At 48.4% G+C, this 22,723-nt stretch overlaps 1 protein-coding gene across 9 annotated transcripts in view; it reads right to left on the bottom strand.

Annotated features, from left to right (window-relative positions):
* The window catches only part of LOC101130854 (multidrug resistance-associated protein 1), a 190,068-nt gene that overhangs the window by 130,532 nt on the left and 36,813 nt on the right, over positions 1-22,723 (bottom strand). For all 9 annotated transcript variants that reach the window (XM_055365324.2, XM_063699510.1, XM_055365320.2 and 6 more), the window contains exons 2-3: positions 3,069-3,245; positions 1,180-1,305 (exon numbers count right to left, since the gene is read on the bottom strand). In XM_055365324.2, the coding sequence (XP_055221299.2) occupies positions 1,180-1,305; positions 3,069-3,095 (153 nt within the window). In that variant the 5' untranslated portion in view covers positions 3,096-3,245. The remainder of the gene's footprint in view (positions 1-1,179; positions 1,306-3,068; positions 3,246-22,723) is intronic.

Genomic DNA, 22,723 nt, shown 5'->3' with positions numbered 1-22,723 from the left:
TTTTTATTTTTAGTAGAGACGGGGTTTTGCCATGTTGGCTACGCTGGTCTCAAATTCCCGACCTCAAGTGATTCTCCCGCCTCAGCCTCCCAAAGTGCTGGGATTACAGGCATGAGCCACGATGCCCAGCCTCCCTCCTCTTTTTACAATACTCAAGGGCTACACTCTCCGAGAACTCTCTGATCAGGGCTCAGAAGCTGCAGCTTGCAGGGGCTAAAAGCATGGCATCTGGGATCCCACCCCTGACTCAGCTGCACATTAGTGGTGTGATCTTGAGCAGGACACTTAACCTCTCTGTGCCTTGTTTCCTCACCTGTAAGATGGGAACAAAGCAGGACCCATCCCATCTCACAGGGTTGTTGTGAAAATTCAATGAATTTCAAGACACGTGAAACACCAAGAATACTGCCAGGTACATACATAGTAAGTGCTCAATACACATCAGCTGTAATTAATAAAGTTGTTTCCTTGTCTCTGTCACTCACTAAGTTGTGTATCCCCCGGGACAGAGCAGTTTCCTATTTAGCTTAGCAACCCACCCCCTATGCCAGATAGTGAAAACTCAAGGCCATTAGACCCCAGGCAGTTAGTATATAAGTGACCAAAGTAGCCAATGCAAGAGCAAAGTGTGGCAAATGCAACAAAAGGGGGCATCTGCCACTCAGAATCAGTGGCAGGGAAGACAATAGGGCATGGTGGGGACTGTGGCAAACTGGACAACACATGCCCCATCCAAAGACTGCAGCTGGGGCTGGGAACAGTGGCTCATGCTTATAATGCCAGTGCTCTGGAAGGATCACTTGAGGCCAGGAGTTTAAGACCAGCCTAGACAACACAGTGAGATCCCACTTCTACGGAAAATTTTAAAATTAGACAAAAATAAGCTGGGCATGGTGACACACACCTGTAGTCCCAACTACAGAAGTCTGAGGTAGGAGGATTGCTTGAGGCCAGAAGTTTGAGGCTGCAGTGAACTATGATGGTACCACAGCACTCCAGCCTGGATGAAAGCGAGATCTCATCTCTTAAAAAAAAAAAAAAAAAAAAAGGCTACATTTATATCCCAGCTCCAGCTGATCATTGCCTTAAAAAACTAGGATTCTAGTCTTACGGGTTATTAGTTTTGGTCTCCACTGAGCCCAGCAGATGGCCCAGGGGTCACAGCCAGCTCCTACTTACCATGGTGATGCCCAAGAGAGTTGGGCTGACCAGAAACACTGGGGCCAGGAATATGCCCCGACTTCTTTCCCAGAAAGAGTAGAAGAGGTCTGCCCAGCACACGATCCACAGCAAAAACCCCAAGGCCTGGAAGAGAAGCACATACATATCCTACAACAGACAGCCCTGGAACCTCCCCCAGGGCCTGCACAAACAGCTCAGCCCCAGGGATAGGGGAACCAGCCAGCCTTCAAATGATCAGCCACAGTCCTAGGACATGGCACATATCCTCTGGAACAAGGACAAGTCCTCGGTAGGGTGAGCTGGCATCCAGGCCGGCACGTGACGGTCTGTAACCAGCTTGCTACGCCCCACTACCTCCAACAGGACTGTTTGTCTGGTCACCATGCTCCCCAGTGGCTGAACACTCAAGAGCCCAGCTCACAGCTCATCTCTAGCTGCAACTCCAGTGCACTGCACAAGAAAGCCCTCCACGACAACCATTCATTCAACCAGTATTTGCTGAGGGCCCTGTACGGGTGGGATACGTTTCAAGGTGCATCCATTCTCAAATGATTCAGAAAAAATAAATTATAGCATGCATACAGAGAGAGAGAACAAAAGCTCATGATAAAACAAATGTAGCAAAAGATTAAAAAATCAGTGAATACAGGCCAGATTCATGCCTGTAATACAAGCACTTTGGGAGGCCGAGGCAGGAGGATCACTGGAAGCAAGGAGTTTGACAACAGCCTGGGCAACAAGGCGAGACCCTGTCTCTACAAAAAATTGTTTTAAATTAGCCAGGCATGGTGGTGTATGCCTGCAGTCCCAGCCACCAGCTACTCAAAAAGCTGAGGCAGGAGGATGGCTTGAGCCAGGAGTTCAAGTTTGCAGCATGCTGTGATCATACCATTGCACTCCAGCCTGGGCAAAAGAGCAAGACCTTGTGTCAAAACAAAAAAAAAAACAGGAAACAGTGACTATGAGTGATGGATAGAGAAAATCAGGCAGCAGTTCCTGGTATCATTATCGCAACTTTTTTTTTTTTTTTTTTTGAGAAGGAGTCTCGCTCTGTTGCACAGGCTAGAGTGCAGTGGCACGATCTCAGTTCGCTGCAACCTCTGCCTCCTGGGTTCAAGGGATCCTCCCACCTCAGCCTCCCAAGTAGCTAAGATTACAGGCACATGCCACCACACCCAGCTCATTTTTGTATTTTTAGTAGAGACAGGGTTCACCATGTTGGTCAGGCTGGTCTCAAACTCCTGTGATCCACCCGCCTTGGCCTCCCAAAGTGCTGGGATTACAGGCGTGAGCCACCACGCCTGGCCCATTATTGCAATTTTCCTGTAGCTTTAAATTATTTCAAAATAAAAGCCAACTTAAAAAAAAATTAGGGGCCAGGCATGGTGGTTCACACTGAGCATCCCAGTACTTTGGGAGACCAAGGCAGGAGAACTGCTTGAGGCCAAGTGTTCAAGACCAGCCTGGGCAACACAGCAAGTCCCCCCTCTCTACAAAAAATAAATTAAAAATTGGCCAGAAAAAATCTATATAAATATATTTAATTAAATACAAAGGAGATCGCCTCAGTAAGAGGGGAAGAGCTGATAATCTCCCAGTAATGCCTTGAGAACAAGCCTATCATTCCTATTGCATAAACAGGGAAACTGAGGCTTGGGGAGGTTAAAAAATTTGCTCGAGGCCAAATACTAAGCGGCAGAGCAAAGATTTGTACCCATGTTTGTCTCCAGAGATCCAGTTTTCACCTCCCACATTATTCTTCTGCCTTCTAGAAGAAGGAACTTAGGGTCAACTAAGTAGAAGACAAATGTCAGTTATCACCAACCACCACTCCCCATCCAGGTGCACCTTCCCACCCCCCACAACGAAACCCCCCGGTGACTTACAGTTTTGGTTTTGTTGAGAGGTGTCATCTGAATGTAGCCTCGGTCATGTCGGGAGAGATAGAGGAAGTAGAAGGGGAAACAGGCCCAGAGGTAAAAACAAGGCACCCACACGAGGACCGTGTTCTGAAAGCACTTGGTGAAGTCGGGGTTGCTGGTATTCCACGTGACATTCCAGTCCTGCGAACACAAACACAGGCGAGGGGTCAGCAGGACACACCCCAGAGGACAGGAGCTCGCCTGGAGCATGAAACCAGCTGCCACGGGGTTTGAAGAAACAGACAAGGCTCCTATATATCCAAGGACCTCTCAGGATGAACACGCAAACTCAAAAGATCAGTAGCCAGAAAGACTGAGAAATGAGGAATAAGGGATAAAGGTATGTGGTGTCTTCTGCACTCCCACCTGAGCAACAGAGACCCTGTCTCAAAATAAATAAATAAAAATAAAGCTCTCTTAACAGGAGCATACAGGTCAGGTGCAGTGGCTCATGCCTGTAATCCCAGCACTTTGGGAGGCCAAGTGGGCAGACCACTTTAGGCCGGGAGTTCGAGACCAGCCTAGGCAAGATAGTGAGATGTTGCCTCTATGAAAAACACAAAAAGTGGCTGAGCATGGAGCGTGCCTATATTCCCAGCCACTCAGGAGGCTGAAGTGGGAGGAGGACTGCCTGAGCCTGGAAGGCAGAAGTTGCAACGAGCTGAGATCATGCCACTGTACTACACCCTGGGCAACAGAGCAAGTATCTCACACACACACACACACACACACACACACACACACACACACACATACAACAGTGCATACACACAAAAAAAACCCACCAACAACAAAAAGGTATGTAGCATCTCATCTCACATTAACAGTCCCCAGAACCTGTGGCAAGTCCCACTGTAGTATAAAAGATGGAGAGAGCCATTTAAAGGAACCCTGAAGGATATTCTCTTATAACCAAACAACCCTGTGTCATCTAGATCACTCTGACCTTGTGAACTGAGGACTTTCTAACCATCTTCATTCATCATCATCACCTTCCCCACTATGACCATCACCACCACCAATATCACTGCCAACACCATCACCGCCATCACCATCACCAGCATCATCATCACCATCGCCACCATCACTGCCGCCGCCACCAACACCGCCGCCGCCGCCACCACCACCACCACCACCACCACCACCACCACCACCACCACCACCACCACCACCACAGATAACAACCAAACTGCAGTTCTGTGTGCCAGGCTTTATTCTAAGTACCTCATGTGTATTATCTCCTTTCATTCTGTAATTATTTTTATCATCTCCTTTTTCAGATGTGAAACTCAGGCACAGAAGGGTTAAATACTGTGTCCAGTATCACACAGCTGGTAAGCTCTGGAGCTGAATTCAAACTCAGGCAATGTTGTTCAAGTCTGCATTTTGCCACTGAGCTGTCCAGCCTTGGAAACAAATTTTGCTTCAATTACTTTTACTTAAAAAAAAAAGCCTGTATTTTGTTAAAGAGCCATGCCAAATAGACAAATTCATAGATACATACATAAATAGATCAGACGTACCTGCCCAAGAATAAACCTCCACCATCAGCTGTTCTGTAATGAAGAATTTAAATTTTTTTTTTCTTTTTTTGAAATGAGGTCTTGCTCTGTTGCCCAGGCTGAAGTGTGGTGGTAAGATCACAGCTTCCTGTGCCTTCAACTTTTGGGCTCAAGCAGTCCTCCCACCTCTGCCTCCCAAGCAGCTATACTACAGGTGTGCACCACCACGCCCAGCTGAAGAATTTAAATTTAATTCAAGCCATAATCTGGCAACTGACTAAACAACTTTGGGAAAACTTACTATCCTTTTTGGGGTCTCAATTTCCTATCTCCACCACAATTCAATCGGATAAAATAAGAAGTACAAAATAGGTTTCCCCACCCACAGCTTGGCCCATAGATGGCTTGTTGTTATTGCTGTTGTTTTAGGCATACTTTTTGTTTTTAAAAAAATTAGATTAGATCCCAACATTTAAAATTTGATGTCCAGGTTTTTATTTTTATTTATTTTTTTTTCTTGACAGAGTCTTGCTTTGTCACCCAGACTGGAATGCAGTGGCATGATCTCAGCTCACTGCAATCTCTGCTTCTCGGGTTCAAGCGATCTCGGCTCACTGCAATCTCTGCTTCCCGGGTTCAAGTGATTCTCCTGACTCAACCTCCTAAGTAGCTGGGACTGCGGTCACCCCGCCTCGCTAATTTTTTTGAATTTTTAGTAGAGACAAGGTTTTACCATATTGGCCAGTCCAGTCTCAAAGTCCTAAACCTCAGGTGATCTGCCAACTTCAGTCTCCCAAAGTGTTGGAATTACAGGCGTGAGCCACCACGCCCGGTCTCTGGCATAACTTTAAAAATCAGAAAATCTTCTGGGCGCAGTGGCTCACGCCTGTCATCCCAGCACTTTGGGAGGCCGAGGCAGGAGGATCACGAGGTCAGGAGATCAAGACCATCCTGGCCAACATGGTAAAACCTCATCTCTACTAAAGTACAAAAAACTAGCCAGGTATGGTGGCGCATGCCTGTAGTCTCAGCTACTTGGGAGGCTGAGGCAGGTGAATCGCTTGAACCCGGGAGGCAGAGGTTGCAGTGAGCCAATATCATGCCACTGCACTCCAGCCTGGCAACAGAGCAAGACTGTGTCTCAAAAAAAAAAAAAAAAAAAATCAGAAAATCTGGTGGTGCTGGGCCCCATTCCTGTTACATGACCATCGGTAGGAGCTGGGAGGGGCCAGTCTTTAGATTAGGCCCAGTTGTCCATTTGGCTGCGGTCCCCAAAAAGCCCACTTCTCCCACAGCCTTCCCATCCTACCGGCCTACGCACCCTCCAAATAGCTCTGATTCCAGCAGCCCTCCCACGATCACCTGAGACCCCCATGGAATGTCAAGGAACCCAGACCCTTACAGCTCCACACAGCTTTAAAGCCGTATCAAAAAAAAAAAAAAGTTAAAAATGAGAAATGAGGGAAATAAGATCACTTCACTTAAAAAAAAAGTGTCAATCTGATCAAAATATACATGTTCCAATAATTAAAGAGATCTAGTTATTAGGATGGGCGCGGTGGCTCATGCCTGCAATCCCAGCACTTTGGGAGGCCTAGGCAGGCAGTCAGGAGTCTGAGACAAGCCCGGCCAACATGGCAAGACTCCCCCCATAAAAACATAATTTTTATATTTTACTAAAAACATAAAAATTAGCCGGGCAGGGTAGTGCACGTCCGTAATCCCAGCTACTAGGGAGGCTCAGGCAGGAGAATCACCTGAACCCGGGAGGCAAAGGTTGCAGTGAGCTGAGATTGCACCACTGCACTCCAGCCTGGGCAACACAGTCTCCATCTCAAAAAAAAAAAAAAAAAAAAGTAAACCTTACAAGGCCAACACATACAAAGAGATTTAGCTAGGAAACATCAAGACACAAACCCTAAAAAGGACAAAGTTCACGTCTTTTTGGCCTGGCACATTTGGAACACAGCCTTGTAAAGAAGAAGTTGATCGTGGAGAAGGCATGACATCTCAAAGACTGATTATTTTAATTAATTTCATACTACTGTTAATTCCTCAGGTGATGGCTGAAAAAAGGATTAAACTGTTGGTGGTCATTATATACAGAACAGCTTCTGAGCAGTTGCCAGTAAAAGCTCATTCCAAAGGAATGTGCCCTACTAGAAAGAAAACAATACCAAGACTTGACATATGCAGTTATGTATACAAGAGACATAGTTCCAATGTTAAACATTTAATTGACCTGATCCTAGCCCCAAATTATTCCTTGCCAGGACTATTGCAATTGCTTCCTAAGTCTTCACTGCCTCCAGCCTCTCCTTGTCCTACTGAGTCGTCCCCGCTACGGCCAGTGCTCCCCACCACAGTCAGTGTTCCCCACCACAGCCAGTCCTCCCCATCATAGCCACAGAATTATCTATGTACACATCCATATGTATACCCATGGATATATTTATCACCCAACCATGAACCCATCCATCCATCCATCCATCCACCCACCAATTCATCCATCCACCCACCTACCCACTCACCAATTCATCCATCCACCCCCCAACCAATTCATCCATCCACCTACCCATCCACCAATTCATCCATCCACCCCCCAACCAATTCATCCATCCACCTACCCATCCACCAATTCATCCATCCACCCCCCAACCAATTCATCCATCCACCTACCCATCCACCAATTCATCCATCCACCCCCCAACCAATTCATCCATTCAGCTACCCACCTACCAATTCATCCACCCATCCACCCACCCACCAATTCATTCATCCATCCACCTACCCATCCACCCTACCCACCTACCAATTCATTCACCCATCCATCCATCCACCCACCCACCAGTTCATCCATCCATCCACCCACCCACCCTACCCACCTACCAATTAATTCACCCATCAATCCATCCATCCACCCACCTACCAATTCATCCACCCATCCACCAACCCACCAGTTCATTCATCCATCCACCTACCCACCTACCAATTCATTCACCCATCAATCCATCTACCCACCCAACAGTTCATCCATCCATCCACCAACCAATCCATCCACCTGCCTATGTATCCATCTACCCAACCAACTATCCATCCATGCATCCACCCATGTCTCCCTCTCTTTGTAATTATTTTTAATAGGTAATATATTTGTGTGCTAAAACTCTTTCAAATTACTCAAAAAGGTATACAGTGAAAAATATGTCTTTCTCCCCAAATTAACAGCCCCCCATTCCTACCCTACAGGCAAGCTACCATTGCTAACATCTTACATTCTTCCAGATATATTCCAAATACGACCTATTTTGTTGCCGCAAAAGGCACTACGATACTCCATTCTATACCTTGCTTTTTTTTACTTAGGTAGTATTAAAAACTGAACTTTTTTTTTTTTTTTTGAGACAAGGTCTCACTCTGTTGCCCAGGCTGGAATGCAGTGGTGCAATCACAGCTCACTGCAGCCTCAACCTCTCAGGCTCCAGCAATCCTCCCACCTCAGCCTCCTGAGCAGCTAGGACCACAGGCACACACCACCATGCCCAGCTAATTTTGTATTTTTAGTAGAAATGCGGTTTTGCCATGTTGCTCAGGCTGGTCTCAAAGTCCTGAGCTCAAGGGATCCACTCGCCTTGGCCACCCAAAATGCTGGCATCACAGGTGTGAACCACCACACACAGCCTTTGGAAACTGATCTTTATCACTAACATAGATGTGTTTTATTCTTCATATTTCTTTTGAACAAAGAGGTAAAAGGGACAAGTCTTCTCATTCCATTCCCTATGCCCCTCCCCTCAGTTCCTCTCTCTAGAGGCAATGATCATGGGTTGCTTATGTCTTCTTTCAGAAAATATTTTATACAAAAATAACTAAATATATATCTTCTGTTATCAAATGGAAGGAAGCAGACATTACATAATGTTCTGTACTTTGCTTTTTTCTCTTAATCACAGATTTTAAAGATCATCCCGCAGTATACATGAACAGTTTCCTCACTCTTTGTTACGGCTGCTTGGTATTCTATTGTAGGGATGAACTTGACTTCCATTGGTCTCCTGGGGACTTGGCATTGGTGTTGCTCTTACAAACAATGCAGCATTGAATAAACAGCTTGGTAGGAGCCTTATTTCACACTCAAGCAAGAGTGTTGATAAGATCACTTTCTCTGCCAGGTGTGGTGGCTCCCATCTGTAACTCCAGCATTTTGGGAGGCCCAGGTGGGAGGATGCCATGAGCCCAGGAGTTTGAAACCACCCTGGGCAACATAATGAGACTCTGTCTCACATATATATAAACTTTCAAAAAAGGAACCTGCCAGGTCAAAGGGTGCCTACAGTAACATTTAGACAGACACTGCCCTCCAAATGGGGAACATCAATTCATACTCCAGCTGATAAGGTACAAAGGCAATTACTTCACAAAGCACAGCAGATAACAAGTTTCTGACCTCTGCCAGTCTGAGGTGAAAAATATCTCTCTCTAGTTTAAGTTCCTTTTCTCTTTATCATGAGTAAAACTGAGGGTCTTTCCATATGGATTTAAAAGCAATCACGCTTTCCTGCTCAGAGGAAATAGATATTTGCATTAATAAATAGGGCAGATCTAATGGCCTTCTCTCTTCTGCTGGGAAACAACTTCCCATGGCTCCCTATTGGCTTTTAAGAACCAACCCTGGCTGGACGCGGTGGCTCACGCTTGTAATCCCAGCACTTTGGGAGGCCGAGGCGGGTGGATCACGAGGTCAGCAGATCGAGACCACAGTGAAACCCCGTCTCTACTAAAAATACAAAAAATTAGCCGGGCGTGGTGGCGGGCGCCTGTAGTCCCAGCTACTTGGAGAGGCTGAGGCAGGAGAATGGCGTGCACCCGGGAGGCAGAGCTTACAGTGAGCCGAGATCGCGCCACTGCACTCCAGCCTGGGCGACAAAGCGAGACTCCATCTCAAAAAAATAAAAAATAAAAAAAATAACCAACCCTTGCAGTGATCCATGAGGCCTTCCTTCTACATTCAAGTCCCATCTACTTCTCCTACAATTTCTCCCACTGTGTTCCCCAGATGTGCCAACTCAGGCATTTACTTAAAGAAGTATTTACCAAGCTTGTTGTCAGATAATGTTCTAGACACTGTTGCAGGCACTGGAGATTCTGAAAGGCTGTGGTTCCTGCCTTCAAGGCATTCCCCAACTGCTGGTCAAATAAATGGTTTCTTCAGTCACCTCTTGCTAGATCCTCTCTCTGCAATGTCTTTCTGTCCTAACAAACTCCCATTCATCCTTCAAAATCCAACTCAGGTACCTCATTTAAAAAGCTTCCTCCACACTCCCCAAACAACCTGCCCCCAACCTTTGCAATGATCTTCTTACTTGTCCACCGTCAATTTCCTCCTTTGTTTTGGTTTTGTTACTGTTGTTTTGGTTATTAAGTAATAATCTGGCTAGGCACAGTAGTTTGCACTTGTAACCTCAGCATTTTGGGAGGCCAAGGCAGGAGGATCACTTGAGCCCAGGAGTTCAAGACCAGCCTGGGAAACATAATGACACCCTCTTTTTTAATACAATAATTTAAAATTATTTTGAAAAAATTTAACAATTAAACAACAATCCATCTAGGTAGAGACTAGCTATGACCACTCACTTCCTAATTGAGCAGATGTAGATTCAAATTCAGGCCTTAACCCCATGTGAACTTGGGCAAGTCACTTAATTTCTCCAAGCTTCAGTCTCCTGATAAGTAAAAAGAGTCAGAAAAGCTGGACACGGTGGCTCACGCCTGTAATCCCGGCACTTTGGGAGGCCGACACGGGTGGATCGCTTGAGCCCAGGAGTTCAAAACCAGCCTGGACAACATGGCGAAACCCGTCTCTACTAAAAACACAAAAATTAGCCAGGCATGGTGAACTCACCTATAATCCCAGCTACTCAGTGGGCTGAAGCAGGAGATCACCTGAGCCTTGGAAGGTAGACACTGCAGTGAGATATAATCATACCATTGCACTCCAACCTGGGCAACAGAGTGAGAACCTGCTTCAAAAAAAAAGAAGGCCAGGCGCGGTGGCTCACGCCTGTAATCCCAACACTTTGGGAGACCGAGGCGGGCAGATCACGAGATCAGGAGTTCAAGACCATCCTGGCCAATATGGTGAAACTCCGTCTGTACTAAAAAATACAAAAATTAGCCAGGCATGGTGGCACGCACCTGTAGTCCCAGCTACTCGGGAGGCTGAGGCAGAAGAATCACTTGAACCTGGGAAGCAGAGGTTTCAGTGAGCCCAGATCGTGCCACTGCACTCCAGCCTGGCGACAAAGCGAGACTCAGGCAGAAAGAAAAGAAAAGAAAAGAAAAGAAAAGAAAAGAAAAGAGAGAGAGAGAGAGAGACGAGAGAGAGACAAGATAGAGACGAGAGAGAGAGACAGAGAGACAGAGAGAGACAGAGAGAGAAAGAAAGAAAGAAAGAGGCCAGGCACAGAGGCTCACACATTTAATCCCAGCAATTTGGGAGACCGAAATGGGAGGACAGCTGGAGCCCAGGAATTCTAGACCAGCCTGGGCAACACAGTGAGACCCCATTTCTTTTTTATTCTTTTTCTATTTTTTTTTTTTTCTTTTGAGACAGAGTTTCACTCTTGTTGCCCAGGCTGGAGTGCAATGGAGAGATTTCAGCTCACCGCAACCTCTGCCTCCCGGGTTCAAACGATTCTCCTGCCTCAGCTTCCCGAGTAGCTGGGACTATAGGTGCCTGCCACCGCACCTGGCTAATCTTGTATTTTTAGTAGAGATGGGGTTTCTCCATGTTGGTCAGGCTGTCCTGGAACTCCCAACCTCAGGTGATCTGCCCACCTCAGCCTCCCAAAGTGCTGGGACTACAGGCGTGAGCCATCGCACCCAGCGAGACCCCATTTCTTTAAAAAAAAATTTGGGGCTGGGCACAGTGGCTCACGCCTGTAATCCCAGCACTTCGGGAGGCCAAGGTGGGAGAATCATGAGGTTAGGAGACAGAGACCATCCTGGCTAACACGGTGAAACCCTGTCTCTACTAAAAATATTAAAAAACAAATTAGCCGGGTGTGGTGGTGGGCACCTGTAGTCCCAGCTACTCGGGAGGTTGAGGCAGGAGAATGGCATGAACCCAGAAGGCGGAGCTTGCAGTGAGCCGAGATCGCAGCACTGCATTCCAGCCTGGGAGACAGAGCGAGACTCCGTCTCAAAGAAAAATAAAAAATTTTTTTTAATTTTTTTAAAAGTCAGGAAAACACATCATTTGGAAGAGTTCTGGAGAGGATTCAATGGGACAATGTGTGACAGGTGCTGATACAGCCTAGAGACAATAAACCATAGTAGCAGATACTAATAGTTGATAATAATCACCACTGCCACCACCACTGTATTGCCCAGAGATAAGAAGTTTAAAGGACAAAGAAAAGTTGTCCTTTCAAGCAAGAAAGTAAGCTACAGAAGAAACCAGAGAGCATTTAAGGGCACCGGAACTCCAGGGAAGGAGAGGTCAGGAAACGCTGAGCAAAGGAAGGTGTTTCCCCTGCAGAAAGCAAATTGAAGAGCACACGCTAGCTTCCTGCTCAGAGCCAGATGGCCAGCCCAGACCCAAAGGGCGGCTGTGGGAGGGAGCGGAAGGAAGGGAAGGAAGGCATGACGAGAGGAAATCTGACTCTGACCATGAACTATGACTGTTACACAAAGCAGCCAACACGGGTCACCCCTGCCATCCACCCCCACATCACCTCCATCACAGCCCCTACAGCGGCCAACAGCATAGGTCACAAAGCTAAGATCATCTGAGGACCGGGCACAGTGGCTCACGCCTGTAAACCCAGCACTTTGGGAGGCTGAGGCAGGAGGATTGCTTGAGCTCAGGAGTTGAAGAAAAGCCTGGGCAACAAAGTAAGACCCTGTCTTCACAAAAAAAATTAAAAAAATTATCCAGGCGTGGTAGTGCAGGCCTGTAGTCCCACCTACTCAGAAGGCTGAAGTGGGAGGATCTTTTGAGCCTAGGGGCTTGAGGCTGCAGTGAGCTTTGATCGTCCCACTGCACTCCAGCCTGGGTGACAGAGTAAGAGACTGTCTCAAAGAAACAAAGTATCGGGGCTGGGCGCAGTGGGTCACACCTGAAATCCCAGCACTTTGGGAGGCTGAGGAGGGCAGATCACTTGAGGCCAGGAGTTTAAGACCAGCCTGGCCAACATAGTGAAACCCCATCTCTACTGAAAAAAAAAATACAAAAACATTAGCCAGCCATGGTGGCAAATGCCTGTAATCCCAGCTAGTCGGGCAGCTGAGGCACAGGAATCGCTTAAACCCAGGAGGTGGAGGTTGCAGTGAGCAGAGATCAGGTCATTGTCCTCCAGCCTGGGTGACAGAGCGAGACTCTGTCTCAGAAAAAAACAAACAAAAAAAAAGTATCGAGGCCTCCTCGATGTTCCTTACCGGCAGGGACCCTAATGTGTCCTTCTTTACTTTAACAACTCCAGGAGGTAAGAAGTGCGACTCTCACTACTGGAGGCTTCTGGGAAAAATGGTGAATAATGGGCAATACCTAAAGGCTCAAGGAAGGGACGATTCCCTGGCAGTCTGCAGGCCACTTGCTTTTCCCAACTCAAAGAATCACAGCTACCCGAGGCTGCTTCCTAATCTAGGGAAATCCAGCTAGGCCCACCACGCTCTGAGCAGAATCAGAAGGACCCAACTCTCCAGACACACAATTCAGCCACAAGAGATGAGTCCTGAACACGGTCACCGGTCACTGCACTGGCCCAGGCCCTGCCCTTTGGGGAACCTGGCCCACAGAAATCTTTACAGAGAAAACACAAGTCGGCTGGGTGCGGTGGCTCATGCCTATAATCCTAGCACTTTCGGAGGCCAAGGCAGGTGGATCATGAGGTCAGGAGATCAAGACCATCCTGGCTAACATGGTGAAGCCCCGTCTCTACTAAAAATACAAAAAAATTCACCAGGCGTGGTGGCACAGGCCTGAGTCCTGGCTACGTGGGAGGCTGAGGCAGGAGAATCGCTTGAACCCAGGAGGCAGAGGTTGCAGTAAGCCGAGATTGCACCACTGCACTCCAGCCTGGGCGATAGAGCGAGACTCCGTCTCAAAAAAAAAAAAAAAGAGAAAGCGCATGTCCTCCCCAGCTCCCGGCTCCCTCCAACAGAGGATTCTCCTTGCTGGACACTTCACCAGCTTGATCAAGTTGTGTCTCCATGCCCTCAGCCCTGACACTCAAGGAGTTGGGGACCCCGTCCAAGTCCGAGTGGCCCCTGACCTTTGTGTGTTCATAAAATTCCTGTTGCATAGCATCATGTTTTCTGGGCTGAATGATGATGACTAAGGCACTAGGCATTGATCTAAGTCTTCCCATACAAGATCCTGGTGCCGATCTCCTTTCTGTACATGACCCTGGCCTTGACCTGCCTTCCTGGTTCAGCCCTGATTATCATGGAAGTCCTCGTGCACCGGGCAGCTCACTAACTTTGCCCTACACCCTTACTGCTCCCATCTGGATGGCACAGGTTCTGGACGGATGCTCCAACAGGGCCTGCAGGGATAAGGCAAGCAGGCCTGCAGGGATAACGCATGCAGCCCTGCCAGGGACCCAGCCAGCCAACTCCAGGACAGGAGGGAAGGCCACAGAGAGGATGGGGCAGACAACAGGCAGAAAAAGTGATTATGAATCTCAAGTGCCACTGATGGAGGTAATGAGGACCTACTGTGTACCACAAGTTCCACTGAGGCCTGAGCATCCACTCCCAATTCAACCATCTCAATAACTCACAACCAGCTGGGTGCAGTGGCTCATGCCTATATTTCCCAGCACTTGAGGAGGCAGAGGCAGGAGGATAGTTTGAGGCCAGGAATTTCAGATCAGCTTGGGCAACACAGTGAGACTGTATCTCTACAAAAAAATTTAAAAACTTAGCTGGCCGGGTGGAGGGGTTCACGCCTGTAATCCCAGCACTTTGGGAGGCTGAGGCGGGCGGATCATGAGGTCAGGAGTTCAAGACCAGCCTGGCCAACATAGTGAAACCCTCTCTGTACTAAATGTACAAAAATTAGCCAGGCATGGTGGCGTGCGGCTGTAGTCCCAGCTACTCAGGAGGCTGAGACAGGAGAATCGCTTGAACCCAGGAGGTGGAGGTTGTGGTGAGCCGAGATCATGCCACTGCACTCCAGCCTGGACAAGAGAGTGAGACTGCATCTCAAAAAAAAAAAAAAAAAAAAAAAACTTAGCTGGGCGTGGTGGTGCACACCTGTAATCCCAACACTTTGGGGAACCGAGGCAGGAGGATCGCTTAAGCCCAGGAGTTCGAGACCAGAGGTGGCAATGGAGTGAGACTCCTCACCTTCTACAAATAAAAAAATTTAAAAGTAGCCAGATGTGATGACGTTTGCCTTTAGTCCCAGCTACTCAAGAGGCTGACGAAGGAGGATCCCTTGAGCCCAGAAGTTCGAGGCTGCAGTGAGCTATGACTGCACCACCGAACTCCAGCCTAGGTGAAAGATTGAGACCCTGTCTCAAAAATAAATAAATAAGTAACTTGCAACAGTCGGGTTCCTACTGCTCAGTGGACATTTATCAGGGACTACTATCATGGGCCAAGGTCATGTGGAAGTAAAATAAAGTCTCCACTCTCACACAATTTCACTGTATGGAAAGAGGCCAAAACTACCAACAGCTAAAAAAACAACTCTATGTATGCCCAACGGGAGCAAATGGCTTGAAGAAGAAGAAAGTGGGTGAAGCATAATGGTGGGTGGGCAGGTGCTAGTTCTTTATCAGGTAGACAGAAAGGGCCTCTGAGCCAAGATGACATTTCAGCAAAGGGCGAAAAGCAATGAAGAAACCTGTGCCGCCTTCTTCTGTCTATAGAAAGAGTAAGAGGGAAGATTCATTAGCTGCATCAGCCAAGCACCACCCTCACACACATCTCTAGGACTCAGGTACTATAACGTAACCCATTTTACAGATACAGAACCAGGCCTGGTCATATATAACCTGCAAGCAGCATACACAGTCAGGAATTTGATGTTTTGTTTGTTTTTTGAGATGGAGTTTCGCTCTTGTTGCCCAGGCTGGAGTGCAATGGTATGGTCTCAGCTCACTGCAACCTCCACCTCCTGAGTTCAAGCAATTCTCCTGCCTCAGCCTCGCAAGTAGCTGGGATTACAGGTGCCCGCTACCACGCCTGGCTAATTTTTGCATTTTTAGTACAGACGGGGTTTCACCATGTTGGCCAGGCTGTTGTCACATTTCTGACCTCATGATCTGCCCAAATCCCAGCTACTAGGGAGGCTGAGGCAGGAGAATTGCTTGAACCCAGGAGGCGGAGGTTGCAGTGAGTCAAAATCACACCACTGCACTCCAGCCTGGGCAACAGAGCAAGACTTCATATCGCAAAAAAAAGAAAAGAAAAAAAGAAAGAAAAAAAGCTAATTAATCTGCAGGGGGTAGGCCTGAAACCAGGGAGAGGAAGGCAACTACTATTTTTTGTTTTATTATCTTTCGTACTGTTTGAATTTTCTCCTCTGCATGATTTCTAAAATAATAATAAGAAAGCTAGTTCGCACTTCAAATAAATAAATAGCAGCAGGAATTGAAGGGTAGGACATTTCTAAATGCTGAGTTGGAAACAAAGAGAAAGCATGTATTTATTGGGTGCCAATAATAACAGCCAGAGTGACCACGCCAGGCACAGTGATTAAGTGCTTCCCAAGCACAGTCCATTTAAGCTTTCCAACAGCCCTACAAAGTCAGGACTATTAAAACTCTCCCCTTTCCTGGCAAGGGCTCTGAGGTCCAGAGAGTTTATGTAAATTGCTTGGGCTTGTCAACCTAGAAGAAACAGGGCCAGGATTTGAACCCACTGAGAGTCTGACACTGAGATCCACCACCTCTAAACCACGTGCTTGAACTCTAAGGCCTTTTGGTTTGTTTGGTTGGCTGGTTTTGTTTTTTGAGACAGGGTCTCACTCTGTTGCCCAGGCTTGAGTACACTGCCCCCATCACAGCTCACTGCAGCCTCGATCTCCTGGGCTTCAGCAATCCTCCTGCCTCAGCCTCCCAAGTAGCTGGGACTACCTGGCACGCATCACCATGCCTGGCTAATTTTTGTATCTTTTGTAGATTCAGGGTTTTACCATGTCGCCCAGGCTGGTCCTGAACTCAAACAGTCTGCCCGCCTCGGCCTCCCAGAGTGCCGGGATTAGAGGTGTGAGCCACCATGCCCGGCCAGAATTCTAAGGTGTTTGCAAGGTACATGGCAGACAGATGGAGCCTGAGATCGCTTGGAGGCAAGATCTCCAGGGCCGGAGATCAAGTGAATGGCCTCAGGCCTCACAGATTCCAAATTCATCTCTCCAGAGCAGAGAAGCAAGATTTTGACTCAGACATGGAAACATTCTACAACTCCTCCCACCACCCACCCACCCCCGCATGTGAGCAGTGCAGGGTAGTGGTTAACAATACAAGGTTTGGGGTCTAGGTTCCCGTCTCCACCACTTACAGATGTGTGCCCTCAAGCAGGGCTTCTTCAACCTCAGAACCGCTGATATTTGAGCCCAAGTAATTCTTGGTTGTGGGGGGCCATCCTGTGCATTGTAAGATACTGAGTGGCGTCACTGGCCTCTGCCACTAGATGATAGTAGCACTTCCCACCTCCTCAAGTTATGACAATCAAAACTGTCTCTAGACATTGCCAAATATCTCCAGAGAGGCAAAAATCATCCCCGCTGCCCTAAAGCAAGTCAATTCACCTCAGCAGGCCTTGATTTCTTCATCTGTGAAATGGGACTAATTCTAGAACCCACCTATTACAGAGTTTAGAGAGTTATCAGGAGGGTTCAATCAGGTGACCCAAGTGCCAGGTTGCAGGAGCTGGTGTTCCCAGCAGCCAAGAGACGGATTAACACACATAAGTGCAGGGTTCCTGTCATGCATGCATTCATTCAATCTATCATTCGATGACTGTTTATTGAGCACCTACTATATGCCTAGACCTGGGCTAGTCACAGGCATGGGGGAAAATCAGAAACGATATCTCTGTCCTCTTAAGACTCATAGTCCATCAAAGATGAAAGCTCATAGATAAGAACATAATGACAAAGAGCAGTACCTGCTGTGAAGGAAAGAGCAGGGGTGTCAGGACAGGAAGCACCAGAGTGGCGGTCTGGGCAGATGACATCCCAGCAGACTGGAAGGGTCAGGAAGAGCTGGCTGTGCAAAGATCTTGGGAAGCACATACCAGGCAGAAAGATGGCACAGGCAAAGTCCACAGTGGGGTGGGGTCAGGGGAGGATATGGCTGCAGCAATGAGCCAGGACCCAAGATTGGGCGGGAGAAGTCACCAAAGGCCACCACATAGCCAATCTTGGGGCCATGGTACAGAGCATGGATTTTTTGTTCTAATTCTCACAGGAGGCCCTGGGAGTGCATTAAGCAGGGGCATGGCATTGCCTAATTCACAGATTAAGACAGTGGTCCCTGGCCAGGCACAGTGGCTCACGCCTGTAATCCCAGCACTTTGGGAGGCCGAGGCGGGAGGATCACCCGAGGTTAGGAGTTTGAGAGCAGCCTGGCCAACATGGTAAAACCCCATCTCTACTAAAAATACAAAAATTAGCCGGGCACAGTGCCATGTGCCTGTAATCCCAGCTACCCAGGAGGCTGAGGCAGGAGAATCGCTGGAACCTGGGAGGCAGAGGCTGCAGTGAGCCGAGATTGTGCCACTGCACTCCAGCCTGGGCAACAGAGCAAGAATCCATCTCAAAAGGAAAAAAGACAGCCATCCCCTTCTTGGCAGCAAGGATGGGTTTTGTGGAAGACGATTTTTCACAGACAGGGTAGGGGATGATTCGAGTGCATTACATTTATTGGGCACTTTACTTCTATGATTACATTGTAATATATAATGAAATAATTATACAACTCACCATTATGTAGAATCAGTGGGAGCCCTGAGTTTGTTTTCCTGCAACTAGATGGTCCCATCTCAGGGGTGATGGGAGACAGTGACAGATCATCAGGCATTGGATTCTCAAAAGAAGCACACAGCCTGGATCCCTCGCACACACAGTTCACAGCAGGGTTCACGCTCCTATGAGAATCTAATGCCACAGGTGATCTGACAGGAGGCAGAGCTCAGGCGGTGATGCGAAAGATGGGGAGCGGCTGTAAATACAGATGAAGTCTCACACGCTCGCCTGCCGCTCACCTCCTGCTGTGTGGCCTGTGGCCTGGTTCCTAACAGGGCATGTATGAACTGGTGCCAGTCCGTGCTCTGGGGATTGGGGACCCCTGTATTAAGAGACCCTAGGAGAAGATCCTAGGGGAGATGGGCAAGGAGGCTGCAGCCATTGTCAAGGCAACAAAAGGGGTGACAGAGAAGCATGGTTCAAGGCCACTGCTGAGTCGGCGTGTATGGCCTTAGCACATTTACTTCTCCCCGTAACCCTAGGAGAAAGGTGAAGACCAGCAAGGTGAAGGAACAGCCCATAAGTGGGAATGCAAGGATGTCTGACTTAGATTCCATCCCGAGACGGGCACAGTGAGTACCAGGTGCTGCTTTGTAACACCGCAGAGTCTACATTCACTGATCCACCTAATGAATGTTGATGGCCCTGCAGCTCTGCCCGCAGTGGGGGTCCTGCTTGGCGACACCAAGCTCTGTCCTGAAGCCCCCAGAAGAGCCGAGAGGTGCCGTCCTTGCGGAACTTCACTCAACCCTGAGCTCGCTGGGGCTACTCTTCTTTTGCAGAACAAGCCCTGTACTTTTCATGTATATTGAAAGAATGAAAGGGGTCTGGAGTGGCGCTCTGTTTTGCCAATGGAAAATTAAGAAAAGGGAAAGAAGAGAAATAAGATTCACCCCACCACATACCCATAGCCCCCCGCACCCCCCCCCACACACACACAAAGCTTCCCTGCGATTTAGAGGCACAGGTGGCCCTAGACCCTGAGGCACCCAAATTCCACTCCCTTGAGCTGGACGCTAAATGTCAGGAGGCACTAGCACTGCTGAACTAGAGACGACAGCAGTGATCTCCTAATCTCAGCCACACATGGGCCCTGAAGAGATATCTGCACTCCCGTGTTCACTGGAGCATCACTCACAACAACTAGGCTGCAGAGGGGTAGCTCAGAAGCCAAGGGAAGTTGAGAAAAGGAGTGCAAGAGGCCCGTGGTTAGGTCAGGGCACCCGCTGGGCTTCTGAACATTAATCCTGTTTAGAGAGACAGCAAGTGGCCTTCATTTCCCCACCGCACTCCTGAAAAGATCTGGAGAAAGGCTAAAGTCTCTCAGCCCCGACACAGCAGGAGGCAAGCACGGCTGGCAGGGGCATGGGGTGAGAGGAAGATGGCTAGAGCCAGCATCGCGTGGGCGGTGACGCGCCCTGGCATGCTGCTGGCTGGGCTGCACCCCGCCCTGCCCCCTAACTCAGCAGAGCTAAGAATAAAGCCCAGTAACATCACAGGGGCAATTTCCAGACTTATCCCCATCACCCAGGAAGGCAGGGGCACGGCCATCCTTGCTCTATCCAGGCGGGTACCACAAATCCTCACGTCCAAGACACAGAACTGAACACAGTTACATGCAAAACTAATTCTTTTTTTTTTTTTCTTTTTGAGACAGAGTCTTGCGCTGTCTCCTCGGCTAGAGTGTAATGGCGTGATTATAGCTCATTACAGCTTTGAACTCCTAGGCTCAAGTGATCCTCCCGCCTTAGCCTCTCAAGTAGCTGGGACTAGAGGTACACACCACCAAGCCTGGTTAATTTTTGTATTTCTTTCCAGAGATGGGGTCTTGCTATGTTGCCCAGTCTGGCCTCAAACTCCTGAGGCTCAAATGATCCTCCCACCTAGGGCTCCCAAAGTGCTGGATCAGCCACTGTGCCCAGTCCTAAGAATCCTGTCTTAACAGTGCTTCGGTGCTGTTAAGCACTGAAAAGAAAGGAGAGGTCAGGCTGCCCATCAGTGCCCAAATGTCAGCAGCAAGCATCTTGTTCCAACCTGCTTTCACGCCCACTCTCCCAAGCACCACGAGGCCTCTCGTGGAAGGCCCATCCTATGAAGCTGACACTCACCCTCGTTTTCTCCATCCAACCCTGGCTATCTTTGCAAGGTTGCTCCCCAGCCACTTCCTCTCCTCTTATCAGACTCTCATGCTTCACCAAATAAATCCCTTAGTCATGTTCCAGGGTCTTGTGAGGGGTCAAGCATGTGCTGGGCATAGGGATACGTCTGAGGACATTGCAGTAACAGGACAGACAGCATTCATCCATTTACAGAGCATGGTTCCTAGGGCTGAGGGCCCAGCAGTGAACAATAGGGACCAAGGGCCGGCCCTCCTGGAGCTGACAGCCTAAAGAGAAGAGACGGATGGTTTAGAAAGGAGAGGATATGAAGACATGTGTGATGAAAAGGACTCAGAGAAGAGGCCAAGCCTTGCTGAGGATGGGTATTTAAATACAGGATTGAGCCAGGCACAGTGGCTCACGCCTATAATCCCAGCACTTTGGGAGGCCAAGACAAGTGGATCACTTGAGGCCAGGAGTTCAAGACCAGCCTGGCCAACATAGCGTGGTAGTGCATGCCTGTAATCCCAGCTACTCAGGAGGCTGAGGCACGAGAATCCCTTGAACCTGGGTGGTGGAGGTTGCAGTGAGCCGCGATCACACCACTGCACTCCAGCCTGGGTGACAGAGCGAGACTCCATCTCAATTAAAAATAAATAAACAAATACAGGATGGAAGGAAACAGGGGAGTAAACCAAATGGCCATCTGGAGGAAGGGCACACCAAGCAGAGAAAACAGCCAGTGCAAAGGTCCTGAGGTCAGACCAGGCCTGGCATTTCTGAGAAACACAGAGAAGCCAACAGGTCTGAAGAATAACAAGCAGTGAAGACAGCGAGGAAGGCAGAAGGCAGGGAGGAGACAGTCAGTGCGGGACGCACAGGCCACCGCAGGGATTTTGACTTTCACGCAGGGTGACCTGAGGAGCATGGAGTTGATGTGCCGTGATCTATGTTTCAACACCATGGTTCTCAAGTGGGGGCAAGTTTGTCACTCAGGGGACATGTGACAACATTTGGAAACATCCTGGGTTTTCACAACTTAGGAAGAGGGTAGTGCTATTGGCACTTTGTGGACAGAGGCCAGGGATACTGCTTAATGGCCACAATGCACAGGACAGCCCCCATGACGGGAAATATCTGGCCCCAAATGTCAACAGTGCCAAAGCCAAGCAGCCCTGTTTGAACAGAATCCCTCCCTGAGCAAGCTTCTAGTCCACATCCCCAACACACCCCTCGTCAGGCAGATGGGGCTTCAGCTCCTCACCCTGTAATACTAGGCCAGCAACTAAACCTCAGTTTCCGCATCTGTAAAATGGGAATACTAACATTATGCAAATAAGCACTTTGTTAAACATGAGCCAGAGCACACAGTAGGTGCTCAATAAATACCACTACTAGTAAAACTTCCAGATCCACTTCTTGCTATAATATCCCTCCACATTCTCTCTTTCTGACACAGGGTCTCGTTTTGTTGCCCAGACTGGACTGCAGTGCCATGATCTCAGCTCACTGAAACCTCCACCTTCTGGGCTCAAGTGATCCTCCCGCCTCAGCCTCCTGAGTAGCTGGGACTACAGACACACACTATCACACCCAGGTAATTTTTGTATTTTTAGGAGAGATGGGGTTTCGCCACGTTGTCCAGGCTGGTCTCAAACTCCTGAGCTCAAGTGATCCACCTGCCTCAGCCTTAGGATTACAGGCGTGAGCCACTGCACCCGGCCTCCTTCCATATTCTCTAGCCTAACCAAATGATTGATTGTGTTATTCAACAAAGATGTACTGAGCCCCTACTATGTGCCTGGAACTAAGCTGAACAGGTGCAGTACACAGAACAGCCCGTAAAGATGCCTACATCCCCATCCCCAGAACCTGAGTCTCTTACCTTTCATGGCAAAAGGGACTCTGCAGGTATCATTAAGGACTTTGGAATGGGGAGAATGTCCCAGATCAGAGGTCCCCACGCTTTTTGGCACCAGGGATGGATTTCATGGAAGACAGTTTTGCCAGGGATGGAGGGGGTGGCTTTCAGGATGA

This window comes from Gorilla gorilla, chromosome 18, assembly GCF_029281585.2.
Source record: "Gorilla gorilla gorilla isolate KB3781 chromosome 18, NHGRI_mGorGor1-v2.1_pri, whole genome shotgun sequence".
NCBI classification, from domain to species: Eukaryota; Metazoa; Chordata; class Mammalia; order Primates; family Hominidae; genus Gorilla; species Gorilla gorilla.
Note: the sequence above shows the minus strand (reverse complement) of the source record. Positions and strands in the feature narration are given on the sequence as shown.